This window comes from Thamnophis sirtalis, unplaced genomic scaffold (genome assembly GCF_051295495.1).
Source record: "Thamnophis sirtalis isolate CommonGarterSnake01/CBP01778 unplaced genomic scaffold, rThaSir2_p1.2 scaffold_4, whole genome shotgun sequence".
Classification (NCBI taxonomy): Eukaryota; Metazoa; Chordata; class Lepidosauria; order Squamata; family Natricidae; genus Thamnophis; species Thamnophis sirtalis.
In genome coordinates, this window is record NW_028261384.1 from 66659503 (window position 1) to 66675341 (window position 15839).

The 15839-nt window shown below is 45.8% G+C and overlaps 1 protein-coding gene across 4 annotated transcripts in view; it reads right to left on the bottom strand.

Moving 5' to 3' along the window:
• Positions 1–15839, bottom strand: part of DPY19L1 (dpy-19 like C-mannosyltransferase 1) — a 140926-nt gene that overhangs the window by 53321 nt on the left and 71766 nt on the right. For 3 of the 4 annotated variants that reach the window (XM_087713069.1, XM_087713068.1, XM_087713071.1), the window contains exons 13-15: positions 10404–10463; positions 8504–8584; positions 6755–6856 (exon numbers count right to left, since the gene is read on the bottom strand). In XM_087713069.1, the coding sequence (XP_087569195.1) occupies positions 6755–6856; positions 8504–8584; positions 10404–10463 (243 nt within the window). The remainder of the gene's footprint in view (positions 1–6754; positions 6857–8503; positions 8585–10403; positions 10464–15839) is intronic. The other variant, XM_087713070.1, reaches the window with a different exon arrangement.

Consider the following 15839-nt stretch of genomic DNA (forward strand, 5'->3'; position numbering starts at 1 on the left):
CTGTGGATCCAGGAGGACTCCCAAATTGCTAACCCTCTCTGAGGGGTGTATAATTTCACCCCCCAGCCTGAGAGATGGAATACCTGGCCAATTTGTGGGAGGGAAAAACACAAGCCACTCGGTCTTGTCAGGATTGAGAGCCAGCTTGTTCACCCCCATCCAGACCCTAACATCCTCCAGGCACTGGCACATCACGTCAATCGCTTCATTGAGTTGGCACGGGGCGGACAGATACAGCTGCGTATCGTCCGCATATTGGTGGTACTTAATCCCGTGCCGGCGTATGATCTCACTCAGCGGCTTCATGTAGATGTTAAATAGGAGGGGGACAGGACCAAACACTGCGGCACCCCATAATTGAGGGGCCTTGGGGTCGACCTCTGCCCTCCAACCAACACCGACTGCGACCTGTCCGAGAGGTAGGAGGAGAACCACCGAAGGACGGTGCCTCCCACTCCCACCTCTTGCAACCGTCGCAAAAGGATACCATGGTCGATGGTATCGAAGGCCGCTGAGAGGTCAAGGAGCACAAGGATAGATTGTTGTACATTAACAACAAGCCCACTTGACCCTCAAGGTCCAACTTCACCAACAGGGACTCACACCCGACAAGCTCTGGAGCAGGGATCCTACGAGGAGCTAAAGACCCTCGGGCGATGACAGCCACTCCCTCACCCCTTCTCTGGGGTCGCGGCTGATGAAGCACCTGAAAACCTTCTGGGCACATTTCAGTGAGGGGGACTCCTCCTTCAGGGCCCAGCCAGGTTTCAGTAATACATGCCAGGTCTGCCCCCTCGTCTAAAATTAGGTCCCGGACAAGGGGAGCTTTGTGAACCACAGACCTGGCATTTAGCAACAACAGCCGGAGACCAGGGCCCTGACAGTTCTCACCATCTGGCCCTGGAGTGGAACTAGCAGGGCCGGAAGGAGGGATCTCTGTGACGTTGCGAACCCTCCTTCCCCGGTAATGGCTAGCCCTGAAGTTCCCGTCGTACCTGCCCCTCCCCATCATGACCGGAATGCTCCAGCCCACTCCCGTACCCATAGACCCTGTCCCCCCCCCCCGTGGCCTCCGCTCTCTCTGGCAGGCCATGTATTTCAGACATTCTAGGACGGGAGATAGGCCTGGGCCCCCTACCACTTCTGCAATGGCACTCAGTGGAGGGGGCACCAGGTTGTTCCCCCAGTCCCCTCATGCATACACAATCACTCATGCATCCAGTCCCCACAAGTCAGTTAAAATTATAAAAATACAATGACAATAGGAATAAAAGTGGGCACAAGCATCAAACATACATCACATACATACCACATACATATCCCATACAAAAGAAAAAAGAAAAGAAGAAGAAGAGAAGAAGAGAATTGCTGAATATATACAAGAATTTTGTGAATTATCAGTGTATATGCGGGGTTGGTCCAAAGAGGCTTTGATGGACGATTTCATGGATGGGCTAAACAAAGACATATACCAGAACAGTGTAAACAGGGCGATCCCCCGCAGATTGCAGCCTTGATATGAACTGGCTGCGCATGTGGAGATTGATTTAGCCCGAGACAATTACCGCGGAGATAGTGAAAAAGAAAAGACTACCCCTCCCAACCCCCGCCCCCCAAGGAGCTCCTAAAGGAGGGAAAAGTGGGTCTGCAAGCAAACGCTGGCCGATTGTTTTAAGTATTGTGTGGATGGAAACGCAGGAGCCATGGATAGCCAGAAAGATGATCTTTATTGTTGCAGAAGTAAGATAACGATTCCTGGTTTCACAAACACGCCCAGTATTTATAGTAATTGTAACAATCACATTAACCAATCAGGGGCCGGGTACTGCACAGCAGCTGCTGATGCAGTACCTCGGCCAATCAGGGAAGATTAGCTGTTAGGGAGGGCTAGCAACAGCCTCTGCAGCGTCCTAGCCAATCAGGGAGCAGCAGAGCTGTAGCCAGCCCTTTTTGAAGGTTTCAGAATACATAACACCCCTTCCCCCCAAATCTGCACAAGCTTGTCTAAGGAGCTTTGAACGTTCCAGAACATTGTAAGAACATTAACTCATTTTAATCAGTTTGTCTGTGTGTTACATTTGCGTGTGTGTGTGTAACATTTTAGAACTAAGATTACCCAGAAGCAATTCAATTCTGCTATTGTTATTACGAAGAAATCACAAGGATCATGCCCCAGGAGCACATGCCCCGGGAGGATTCTGGGATCTGTAGTTTAGAGAAGATTGTATGACAACTCCATTTTTCACTTCTCCTTTCCCCAGTTAATTCACATTTCAAGCACAGATAAATTCATTCACTTCTCCTTTCCCCCAGTTAATTCACATTTCATGTACAGTTAAAACTTCTCCTTTCCCCCAGCTAATTCACATTTCAAGTACAGTTAAATTCATTCACTTCTCCTTCCCCCCAGTTAATTCATTCACTTCTCATTGCATTAACTCATTTTAGCAAGTTTCTCAGTTACATTCCCCCCAGTTAAGTACAATTACTCAATTTCACTTCTTTCTTTTTCCCCCTCCCTGTTCTGCGCGTGCCCAAACAAACCCCTTTGAAAATCTCCCGGTCCTGGGCTGGAGAGCTACACGGAGGCTTGTGGATTAGCTTGTGAATTAGCTTTTGCTCGGAGGTCTGTGAGCGGGAAGAGCCGGCCCTGATGGCCTGGGGTGACAGGCAGGACAGGAGGGAATGGCAGCTTCTTCTCGAAGGCAGTGGCTCCTCGCAGTGGAGGCAGGCAGGCTTCGCTGAAGGCAAGGCAGGCAGCAGGACGGCGGCAGCTTCACTGAGGCAAGGCAGGCAGCGGACGGCGGCGGCTTCGCTGAAGGCAAGGCAGGCAGCGGGACGGCGGCTCTTGGGAGGCCGGTTTCGCAAGAAGGCGTCACTAGCTGGCGGGGCAGGCTTCGCAGGCGGTGAGGGCGCGGAGAGACTGGAGGAAGGAGGACGCGGCGGCTTCGGGCCGACCTGTGGCTCCTCGGCTTCTCGTTGAGAGGCACGACGGCAGCGCTGGCCTTCCTGTTCTCGCTGGGAGGCAGGCATCGCCGGGAGGCAGGGAGGGGTAGCCAGGTGGAGAGGCGTTGGCTCCAGCAGCTGAGAGGGGAGGCCGGCAGTAGAGGGAGGAGGCAGACAGTGGAGACAGAAGGCAGGCAGATGGTGGCCTGGTTTCTCGGGCTGCTCGCGGCGTCGGGAACAGCAAGACTTCGGCAACATGTAGAGGCAGCTCTTCGAAAGGCAGCGAGGATTTGCAGGCAGGCTGCGGAGGCAAGGCGTTGAGCTCTTCGCGGCAAGAAGGGTTGGCTCGAACGGGAAGCAGCAGGCGGCTTCTGAGCGGAAGGTTAGAGTTGCTCCTTGGTAGGCAGACTTCACAGGCAGGCTGAGTGGCCAGGTCGCGAAGCAGTTTGTGCTATTAGGACAGCTGGCTGGATCCGTGAGGTGCACGGAAAACCCAACGACTTCGGGCCCAGACAGTTCCGGCCGAGGTTGGCTTCCGCAAATTGAAGCTTCTCGTTGGCTGGATACTGCTGTGGCTGGGCGCATGCTGGCCTTGGGTTCCGGCAGGTCCTTCACGGGCTCTTCTCCGCGGTTGAGCCTCGCGGTCCATTGCTCGTCCTTGCGCATCGGTGGCGCTCCGTCCGAGGTGAGTGCGGGACACCCCCTCGGGCAGACGGAGGCCGCGTCTGATCGATGCCAAGTTGGCGGAGACGCTGGCAGGCTCCAACGACAGTGGCTACGGCTGCTGCTGCTGCTGGAAGGTAGCCTCTGGAGTTGTGCGAAGGTAGCTCGGGTAGCCTCTGGAGTTGTGCGAAGTAAAGGTGACTGCGACTGGCTGTTTTTTCTTGTTCCAGGCCCTGCGGGAATCGCGTATCCCACCTTCGTCGCCAGTTTTAAGTATTGTGTGGATGGAAACGCAGGAGCCATGGAGAGCCAGAAAGATGATCTTTATTGTTGCAGAAGTAAGATAACAACGATTCCTGGTTTCACAAACACGCCCAGTATTTATAGTAATTGTAACAATCACATTAACCAATCAGGGGCCGGGTACTGCACAGCAGCTGCTGATGCAGTACCTCGGCCAATCAGGGAAGATTAGCTGTTAGGGAGGGCTAGCAACAGCCTCTGCAGCGTCCTAGCCAATCAGGGAGCAGCAGAGCTGTAGCCAGCCCTTTTTGAAGGTTTCAGAATACATAACAGATCGACTGTTTCTATTGCAGGAAGAAGGGCAAATTGCTGCACCAAGATGAGCCGGAAGCCCTCTGCTGGGGGGGGGGGGGGCGAAAAAGCCAGAGAAACTGCCTGGGAAGAGGAGGGAGACCGCCATGGAAGGGGTGGAACCTAATCCACAGTTCCTCCCTGCCCCAGGGGAAGAGGAATCACCCTCCTCATCGGAGGAAAGTGAAACCGAATCTGATGACGAACGTCTGGTAAGTTCCCGATTGGGCCCCATGACTATCCTAGTTGAACTTAAAGTGTCCTCTACTGGAGTGCAAGGAAAAATGCTGGCCCTTTTAGATTCAGGTTGCACACGTTGCATCGTTATCCCCGAAATAATGGAAAAATTGGGCCTGAAACTGAAAACTTTAAAAATCCCAATTGCTTTTTGCCAGCTGGACAGCTCAATAGCTGGAGGGAGCCCTGCCCATTTTTAAACTGAACCAACAGACATGTGGATGGGAACTCACCAAGAGACAATACATTTTATTGTGGCTCCAGGGATGGACCGGCCTCTTATATTAGGCTTACCCTGGTTATGTAAATGGAAGCCACGTATCAATTGGAGGAAAGGGTGGTTGCGTATCCGATCTGCTACGCTCCCTGAGGGGGGGGAGCGCTCCCAAACGAATTAACGCTGACTCTAACATAGCAGCCAGGGGTCAAGAAAAAATTGAGGGGGAGGAGAAAATCCCAAAAGAATATTGGGACCTAAGAGATGTTTTCAGTGAAAAATCCTCTGATAAATTACCCTCACACCATCCAACTGATTGCAGCATTGATATTCTCCCTGTGGTAAAACTTCCAAAACCTCAGATTTATTCGATGACCCCCATGAAATGGATGAATTAAGGAAGTTTATTGACAAAAATTTGCAAAGGGGGTTTATTGAACCTGTTAGGCCCCGAGTGGCTGCTCCAGTATTGTTCAGAGAAAAGAAAGATAGCTCCTTTCATCTATATGTTAATTACAAAAAACTGAATGCTGTGTGTGTTCAGAATCTCTACCCACTACCTTTAATGAAGGATATGTTGGCCCAATTGGGTAAAGGAAATATTTTCACGAAATTGGACCTAAGAGAAGCCTACTACAGAGTCAGAATTAAATTAGAGACCATGATGAATGGAAAACTGCTTTCAACTGCCCACTTGGTTGTTTTCAATTCCAAGTATTCCCATTTGGCCTACAGGGGGCACCAGCTGTTTTCATGCAACTAATAAATGAAGTTTTGCATGAGCACCTGTACGTACAAAGGCGTGATGGTCTATCTTGATGACATCCTTATTTACACAGAAACACGTGAAGAACACGTGAAATTGGTGCATTCAGTGCTCAAGAAACTCCGAGCAGCGGAACTGTATGCCAAACTGTCTAAATGTGAATTTCATCAGGGGAAAATTGACTACCTTGGGTATCGCATCTCCCATGATAGCATCGAGATGGACCCAGCAAAGGTCCAAGTTGTCACTGAATGGGCGCCCCTCTGCATCCGCAAACAATTACAGATTTTTTTGGGATTTGCGAATTTTTATCGTCACTTTATTCCCTCGTTCATGACACAGCATCAGGCGGGTAAGCAGAGGGTGACACTCCTGCCACCACCATTTCTTACCTGGCAGAGAAAAATTGAGGCCCGAGATGGGAGCTTCCCCAGCTGGAGCCAGGCGAACTTCCTGCTCTGCCTGCAGTTCAGTGCAAGGACAAATTAGGCTTCTTGCTGGGTTTCAAAATTCATGTTACTTCTTGGTATCCCAGGATAGAGCCTGAAGGAGACCCCACTCGGGCCTCTCGAGGAGAGAATCACATTGTATTGTCCAAGCCTACTCAGTCACATGACCACCGAGTCATTATGGCAGAGAACCGGTTGTTAAATTATTTAAATCCCACACTGATATAAACACATCACAGGATTTAGAATCTGTTATCTACAAATCCATTGGATTCCTGTGGATTATTTTGTAAAGTTAAATAATCACTTCTCATTCAGAAATAATTCTTATTTATGCCTTTCACTTCAGCAATGCACATTTGGCAAACTATTTTGGTTTGGACTGGGAAGTCTTTGGATCATAATAAATAAATACACATTTTTCTGAACTCATTTTATTTCTACTACACTAGATGGGGCTTGTTTTGAAATAGAATTTAATTGGCTTTTAAATAAGTGAAACTATTTAACTATGGTTCAATCTAACTACAAAAACAATGATGCAGAAATCTAAACAAACATTATCAAAGTAGTAGGCAGAGATAAACTGAACAGCATTTTCTTAACTTTGCCTTTAATGCATATAGTATATAAATTTCCCATGTGTGAGAATTGAGCACTTTGCCATTCATATGCTAATTATTCAGAATAGTGTTTAGAGAATTTTTTGAAGTTTCTCTGCTTTTGTACACACACAAACATATATACATTCAGTCTAGTCAAAATATTGTTTTGGATGGAGGTGAGTTGGCAAAATAGAAAAATTTCAATAAATTAGTATGTTAATCTTATTAATTGCAAAAGAATTGAAATGTATTGAATGAATGAATAAATGATACTTACCTCTTTTTCCATGAAATCAAACTCCACAGCACAAGTATACATTGATGTATCAAAATCTCTATAACCGGTAAGTTTTGCTTTTAACAAATTACTTATATGGACCTAATTGAAAAAAATGACAGTGAAACATTTGTTAGACAAATTAGTATTATGTGAGCTGTAATGTAAAATAGGGAAGTAACTATTATTGGCTGAAAACTACATTCAGTTTTGTTTGTCATATCAGAGTACACTGCAAGAATTGGGCAGAATTCTAATTTTAAAAAAGACTAGGAAATTGGAAGGCATATATGTTTCACTGTATTCATTTCGACATTATTTACTTCTTTCCATGAAACAGCAATTCATGTCTAGATCACTCTGTAATTAGCTCTGGGGCAGCCATTGGAGATGACCTGGAACCTACAACTAATGCAAAGTATTGTGACAAGATTGGTAGTGGAATGAATCTGCCGATTAAAAATAACACCAACTTTAAAGTTGGTGTATTGTTACTAGTAGGCTTCCATGCATATTTAAAGTGCTGTTACCTTTAAAACCCTACACAATATTGTGCTGGATTATGTGAAACAATACTTTATTGAATAGCATATGCCCATCCAATCTGGTGTCCTTGAGGTGCTAAGAATCTCTGTTGTTTGTGAGGTACATGGATGTCAACAAACTAGCAGGTGTTCTTAATAATAATCTCTACTTGCAACGGTCTTCTCCCTTTGGAGGTCTTTTCCACCAAGTCTTTGGCTTAAACTAGAGGGCAAAGTAGATTTTAGGATTTATTGTTCTAATTATACTATTTTGTATTAATTATATTATTCAAAATCAAATTTTGAAATTGACTTTTCTTCTTGTTTTCCCTATTTTCCACCAGACAATTCAGGATTTGAATAGCTTAGAAATGCTGCTAAATAAATAAATAATTTAATGCTGCCTAAAATATTGCTGGTAAATCACCACAGGTACACATTTATTCTCACAACACATAAAACAATATATGGGTTTTTTCCCCTTTTATTTGCCTAAGTTATTTGGCGTTCAATTATGCTTCCTATTCTCATTATTTATTTAAAATATGTTGATTTATGATTTCTATCATTATTACACTTAATATAAGTGTCTCTTACCCCCTATTTTTAATAATTTGCAACCAGATACTTCTGTAATTCACTGAGAGCAACGAAACATGAAACCTAGATAATTCCCAGAATCTTCACCAGCATAAAAGAGTGAAGGAAAAAGGACCAGAAGAACACCCCTGCAAAAGTTTCAGTAGCTTCTGGGTGTTAGGAACAAATGGAGGCTAAATTTTTCATTCCAAGATCAGGATATGTATTACTTGACACTTGCTTCAAATCTCCAAGGAAGAGCGCTGTGAAACTCAATGACATCACTCAGAGAGTACACCTGATACAGCCATAGTTAAAGACATTTATAATCTGTCAAATAACTTACTACTGCACAATGATTGCTGTGTTTCATAATTTTCTTCAGGTAGTACACCCCAATGAAACATAAAGATATCCAAGGAGGGTGATTAATTAATAGATTTAAATTTGGTATTAATTTATTTTTTAAACTATACTATAATACTCTATTCATAGGCATAGTTCTCAAGTATATTTTTACAACTTCAAGTAAAACAATGACATCTAATATGAAATTTTAACATTATACATATTACCAGAATACAAAATATATAAAGCTAGCAAGCATTACTCTGATAGCAAACATAAAAACTAGGTTTTAACTTACGTCGTCAGATATTCCAAATATTAGACACATCAAGAATTTCAAGATAATTGTCCCAAACAGGCAAGAAAATCCTTCCAAAGCCTATAGAAATGATAAGAACAGATGGAACAGGGACAATGTTCTCCAGATTGGATCTATTACATTTGATTGCAATTTCCATAAACTGTGTTTGCATTTATTCTGCTCCTAAACTGCAAGAAAATATTCAGTCATCACTGTTTAAGGTTTGAAGGAAATACTTTAAAAATTGAGCAGTGCTAGTGACAGTAGACATTTGAAAGATTTCCACATAAGTACAACTATAATTATTATAATAAAATAGCTATTTTAATTTTACATAATTGTTTGCTCTGAATCATATTCTAATTTTAAATAAATCAGCAAGTTTTCATTCGGGATGTGCTCTAAGGAACTGAATAAAGATTTTTTTGCTTATGTTTCTCTGAATAGTCAAAATTATTGTCTTAGCCATTCTTTTATTATTAAATCTAATTGTAAACCACAATTTTACCAATTTAAAAACTAATAATTTAAAACTTGAGTCTATTGCTGCAATGAGATGCAATAGCAACCTGTTTATCCATAAATAGGAAATAAATTGAGAAAATATTTTGATGGAAGAAAAAGCAGCATGCTAGCCAAGTATTTTGCTCTGCCTGTGCTTGCAATACTGTGTTTATTGAATCAGTTTTTTTTTATTTATAACATCATTGAGTAGCTGAAATAGAATATGCGAATGACATTGTAGGATGAGGGAAAGAGATGCTGACCAGGAAACAATCGTATAAGAGAAGGAGGAGCTCCCAACGGCCTAGCTGTTAGAGAAAGAAAATAAAGAAGAATCCGCCTTAATAGATCAAATGTTAAAAGTGGTGATTGAAAGTTTGTACCTTCAGACTCATAAGAGTCTATTAATATAGCTTTTACAATGAAGTAGATATAGCTAATATAGTTATGTTTCCTATCTGGTTAATCCAGGAGGGCTGACAGTAGCTTACCAAACTTATAAAATATACCCTCTCCTTTTTTAATGACTGCATTCTGTTCCAACAATTTGGTTATTAAGTAAACATGTGACAGAAAGGGAGCAAATGCGAGAGGGAGAGAGTGTCAAGATCATTGATTGCTGTTATCTTATTCAGATAAAGTTCCTCATACTGTGTTCTGTGCCTGACCTTTCCCTCTTTTTTTATTCTCCCACATTGAGGAGAAATTGTTTAAATGAGCTATCTTTTCCAGAATTGCTTTTCTTTGCAACACAGCACATCCCTAAAAAATGCTAACCATGGCAATAGCACTTAGACTTATATACCACTTCACAGTGCTTTACAGCCCTCTCTAAGCAGTTTACAGAATTAGCATATTGCTCCCAACAATCTGGGTCCTCATTTTACCCACCTTGGAAGGATGGAAGGCTGAGTCAACCTTGAGCCTGGTGAGATTCGATCTGCCAAACTGCTGGCAGCTGGTGATCAGAAGTAGCCTGCAGTACTGCACTCTAACCACTGCGCCACCGCGGCTCTTAGTTAACCATAAGTTAACATGCTCAGCTCGGTGACTTAAATTGGTTTGGCTAGCTTACACTGCTGCTGAAGCTGACCAGACCTTAATCCGTTTCATATGGCTTTTGTTGTCAGGGCACAAAGCATGATCATAAATAAACACTTTCATCAGAAAATAAATCTCATAATGATGTAAATCAGAATTTAAACAAATAAAAATGAAGATAACAAACAAATGGAAAAATAGGAAAAAAGATCAAATTTACTATTAAATTAGATAGAATAACAGATTAAATAATACAATTTATTTGAAAAGACCAATATAACATTAACATTTATATAGTTTTAAAATCATGATACAATATCATAATATTTGTGCAATAAAATATTAAACGTACCCATGAAGGAATATTTTTAGTATACAATTTCAGGTACTTAGGGCCCAGTTCCAGAATACTCTAAAATAAGAAAATTGTTGCATTAACACTTGCAGCTTAAGCATTAGAATATTTCTGTAAATGTGATTCAGAAGATGAAACAATAAAGTTAAAAATGGTATCAGATATACTTGAATAAGTATAGTAAAACTATAAACATAACCTTTTTGCCAAATTGATTATTGCATAAACTGATAAGTATCATCGCTGCTAGTTCAACTTGTAGAGATTGAGTTACTAAAGTAGGCAGGCAGGATTCCATGGAATTTTAGTATACATAATTTGCTTTTCATGTAATCTGACAGTCATTGTAAATTCCACTTTGTAATATATAAAACCAATTAACTTCAATTAAAATATTTTTAAAAATTTTAAGAATTAGTCTTAAGAATATTTAGAATTGTTTCAATCACATGTAAAGCACATCCATTCACTATGCATTCACAGTGAAAGAGGAAGCCAATAATATTTTGCCATCTTAATTTGATTTAAAATACAACATAGCTTTCCCTATGTCTATCAATGCCTTTCTTAATTTAAATTAAATATTAATATTTAAGCTACTAAATATTAGCAATAAGCTAATGATTTTATCACTGTATTACAAAACCCGCAAAATTTTCTGCAAATGGTTACTTTCAGCATATCAATTTAACAAACAAATACCGTATTTTTTGGAGTATAAGATTTTGAAGAGGAAATTTTTTTCTATAAAAATTGCACTCTGCAGACCTCTCAAAAATGGCCTGTTTTTCGCAAAAACTGGCCCGTTTTTTTTTTGTGTCAAAAAATGGCTTGCATAGTCTTTAGGAGGCTTATAGAGTGCTCCTGGGGGCTGGGAGGGTCAAAAACAAGCAAAAAACAGCTCATTTTTTGCCTTCCCCAGCCCCCAGGAGTACTCTGGAAGCCTCCTAAAGGCTATGCATGGTCATTTTTGCAAAGGGGGCGGGGTTTCAGGAGGCAAAAAATGCTGTATTCAGTGTATAAGATGCACCCAGATTTTCACCCTCTTAAAAAAGGGTGCGGGAAAAAGGTGCATCTGAAAAATACTGTAATGTTCTGCACTTGCATGACATTCAGATGATGTTACAATTGAAACTAGAAATAATTTTGTACAGACTCTGAAACACATTTAATTCACTGAGCTAATAATGAAGAGATGTTCTAGAAACACACTGTCAGCTCTGGCATGCTTGGCAGTCCGGGGCTGCCATTCTGGCGGGGGAGGCTACTGCGGGACCCTTCTGGTGAGGACAATACAACCACTGCATGCCCCTTCCATGACTGATCCGAGTTGGTGAGAGGCGGCCCTGCTTGTCTTCTGTTGCTCCAACATGATTCCGGCTGGAACAATTGAGCCGCAGTGGCAGGAACAGCTGGCAGGCAGCCGCATGTGCATTGAGGTGGCTAAATAAAACAGGGAGTGGTGAGAACATCTGAGAGGTGGCCGTAGGAGCACAGGACTTGCTTCAGCAGTTCCAGTGTTGTGTGGGGGTTGTTTGTTTGTTTGTTTGTTTATTATATTTATATGCCGCCCTTTTCCCCCGAAGGGGACTCAGGGCAGCTCACAACTCAAACCAGGGAAGGGGGATACAGACAAAAAATTAAAAAACGACACATAACAATGCATAATTTAAAACACACAACAGTCATACCATTCGAGACGGGGGCAACAGCTCTTTAGCCCCAGGCCTGTTGGAACAGCCAGGGTTTAAGGGCTTTGCGGAAGGCCTGGAGGGTGCTGAGGGTTTGAATCTCCACGGGGAGTTCGTTCCAGAGGGTCGGAGCAGCCACAGAGAAGGCTCTCCTCCGGGTAGTCGCCAGTCGACACTGGCCGGCGGATGGAATTCGAAGGAGGCCTAATCTGTGGGATCTAATCGGTCTAGTGGAGGTAATTGGCAGCAGGCGGTCTCTCAAGTACCCAGGTCCAATACCATGAAGGGCTTTATAAGTGACGACTAGCGCCTTGAAGCGTATCCGGAGACCAATAGGCAGCCAGTGCAGCTCGCGGAGGATAGGTGTTACGTGGGTGAACCGAGGTGCACCCACGATCGCTCGCGCGGCTGCATTCTGGACAAGCTGAAGTCTCCGAATGCTCTTCAAGGGCTGCCCCATGTAGAGCACGTTGCAGTAGTCCAGTCTAGAGGTCATAAGGGTGCGAGTGACTGTTGTGAGGGCCTCCCGGTTCAGGTAGGGACGCAACTGGTGCACCAGGCGAACCTGGGCAAATGCCCCCCTGGTCACAGCCGACAAGTGGTGGTCAAAAGTCAGCTGTGGGTCCAGGACTCCCAAATTGCGAACCCTGTCTGAGGGGCGTACTGTTTGACCCCCCAGCCTGAGAGATGGAACACTTGGCGTGCATGAGGATAGGGCGGGGCAGTAGGAACATTTAATGGTGACGGGGAGCACTGGGAAGACAGCCCTGACTATATTTCATTGCTTTGCTTTGTAATCATTAATGATCAGTTCATACCAGAACAGAGATAAAGTCTCTACAAACCAGCACTTCTTCTGACCTACCGGAAGCTGACATACACTCTCATTTTTTACATTATGATATAGATCAGGGCTACCAAACTCAAGGCCCACAGGTCTGATTCAGAGGCTGGGCCCAATCCCAGCCTCAGGATGTCTGATTCGAAGGGCCTGCTGGAGAATGCGGGGGCTATGAGGGTGGGTGGAGGGACCATGGACACGGGAGTGGGCCGGAGCATTACGGTCTTAACAGGGAGGGGCAGATATGGCGGGGACTTTAGCGCTGGCCATTACCGGGGAAGGAGGGCTTGCTACGTCACAGAGATCCCTCCTTCCGGCCCTATGAGTCCCACTCCAAGGCCAGATGGTGCGAGTAATCAGGACCCTGGTCTCAGGCTGCTGTCGCTAAATGCCAGGTCTGTAGTCCACAAAGCTCCCCTCGTCCGGGACCTAATATTAGACGAGAGGGCAGACCTGGCATGTATTACTGAAACCTGGCTGGGCCCGGAGGGAGGAGTCCCCCTCGTAGAGATGTGCCCAGAGGGTTTTCAGGTGCTCCATCAGCCGCGATCCCAGTGAAGGGGTGGGGGTGTGGCTATTGTTATCCGAGAGTCTCTAGTACCTCGTAGGATCCCTGCTCCGGAGCTTGTCGGGTGTGAGTCCCTGCTGGGGAAGTTGGACCTCAAGGGTCAAGTGGGTCTGCTGTTAACGTACCTGCCTCCCAACAGCGTTGCAGCAGCCCTCCCCTCGCTCCTCGAGTTGGTAGCCGAGCTGGCAATTGAGTTTCCCAGGCTTATGGTTCTGGGGGATTTCAACTTGCCTTCGCTCGGTGAACACTCTGATGGAACGCAGTTCATGGCTTCCATGACAGCCATGGGCTTGACCCAAGTAATTCGGGGCCCAACTCACTCGGCAGGTCACATGCTCGACCTCGTATTTCTCTCGGAGCAGTGGAGTTGTGATCTTGGTTTGAGGGATAGCGAGATCTTACCCCTGTCATGGTCGGACCACTACCTACTGAGGCTTGACTTTCGGAGACCAAACCCCCACTGTAGGGAGGAGGAACCGATTAGGTGGTTCCACCCCAGGCGACTTATGGACCCTTTGGGCTTTCAGACGGAGCTTGGGGTTATTCCTGATACCCTCGTCCGCAGTCCGGTGGAGACTCTGGTTGCTGCCTGGAACTCAGCAGCGACAGAGGCTCTTAACCGGATTGCGCCTTTACGGCCGATCCGAGGCAGTGGATCCAGGAGGGCCCCTTGGTTTACTGAGGAACTCCGGGAGATGAAGCACTGAAAGAGATGCCTAGAGCAACGATGGAGATCCAGTAAGTCCGAGTCAGACCAAGCACTTCTAACATCCAGCATCAGAGCTTACATCTGGGCAATTAGGGCGGCTAAAAGAACATACATTGCCTCTCTGATTGCTTCCGCTGAGTCGCGCCCAGCCGCCTTGTTCAGGATAACCCGTTCCCTCCTAAATAGGAGGGATACGAGCGATCCTTTGCAAGGCAGAGCTGAGGACTACGTCCAATTCCTCGCAGATAAAGTTGCTCGGCTTCGGGCGGACCTAGACTCCAATTGCGCAGAACCAGCTGAGGCACCAGGGGATAATCTGGCAGGACATCACTGGATTGACTTTCAAGCTGTTACCCCTGAGGACGTGGACAAGGCCATGGGAGCTGTAAGTACCTCCACATGTGTACTGGACCCGTGCCCCTCCTGGCTGGTTGCTAACAGCAGCGAGGTGACACGGGGCTGGATCCAGGCGGTTGTTGCCGCCTCTCTTCGGGAGGGGATCTTTCCCCCCGCTCTTAAGATGGCGGTGGTGAGACCCCTTCTGAAGAAGCCATCTTTGGATCCAGCCGTCCTAAACAACTATCGTCCAGTCTCCAACCTCCCCTTCGTGGGGAAGGTTGTTGAGAAGGTGGTAGCCTTTCAGCCCCAGCGGTCCTTGGAGGAAACCGATTATCTGGATCCCTTCCAGTTGGGATTTAGGCCTGGTTACAGCACGGAAACCGCTTTGGTCGCATTGATCGATGATCTCTGGAGAGCCAGGGATGGAGGTCATGCCTCCGTCCTAGTGCTCCTTGACCTCTCAGCGGCTTTCGATACCATCGACCATGGTATCCTTCTGCGACGACTGCGGGAGGTGGGGGTGGGAGGCACTGTTCTACGGTGGTTCTCCTCTTACCTCTCGGACAGGTCTCAGTCGGTGTTGGTTGGAGGGCAGAGATCGACCCCTAGGCCCCTGACGTGTGGGGTACCGCAGGGTTCGGTCCTGTCCCCCCTCCTATTTAATATCTACATGAAACCGCTGGGTGAGATCATTCGACGGCACGGGATAAAATACCACCAGTATGCGGACGATACGCAGCTGTATCTGTCCGCCCCGTGCCAACTCAATGAAGCGATTGACGTGATGTGCCAGGGCCTCGAGGCTGTTAGGGACTGGATGGGGGTTAACAAGCTTGTACTCAATCCAGATAAGACCGAGTGGCTGCTGTGCTTCCCTCCTACTAATTGGCCAAGTGTTCCATCTCTCAGGCTGGGGGGTCAAACAGTACGCCCCTCAGACAGGGTTCACAATTTGGGAGTCCTCCTGGACCCACAGCTGACTTTTGAACACCACTTGTCAGCTGTGACCAGGGGGGCATTTGCCCAGGTTCGCCTGGTGCACCAGTTGCGTCCCTACCTGAACCGGGAGGCTCTCACAACAGTCACTCGCGCCCTTGTGACCTCCAGACTGGATTACTGCAACGTGCTCTACATGGGGCAGCCCTTGAAGAGTATTCGGCGACTTCAGCTTGTCCAGAATGCAGCCGCGCGAGCGATTGTGGGTGCACCTCGGTTCACCCACGTAACACCTATCCTCCGCGAGCTGCACTGGCTGCCTATTGGTCTCCGGATACGCTTCAAGGCG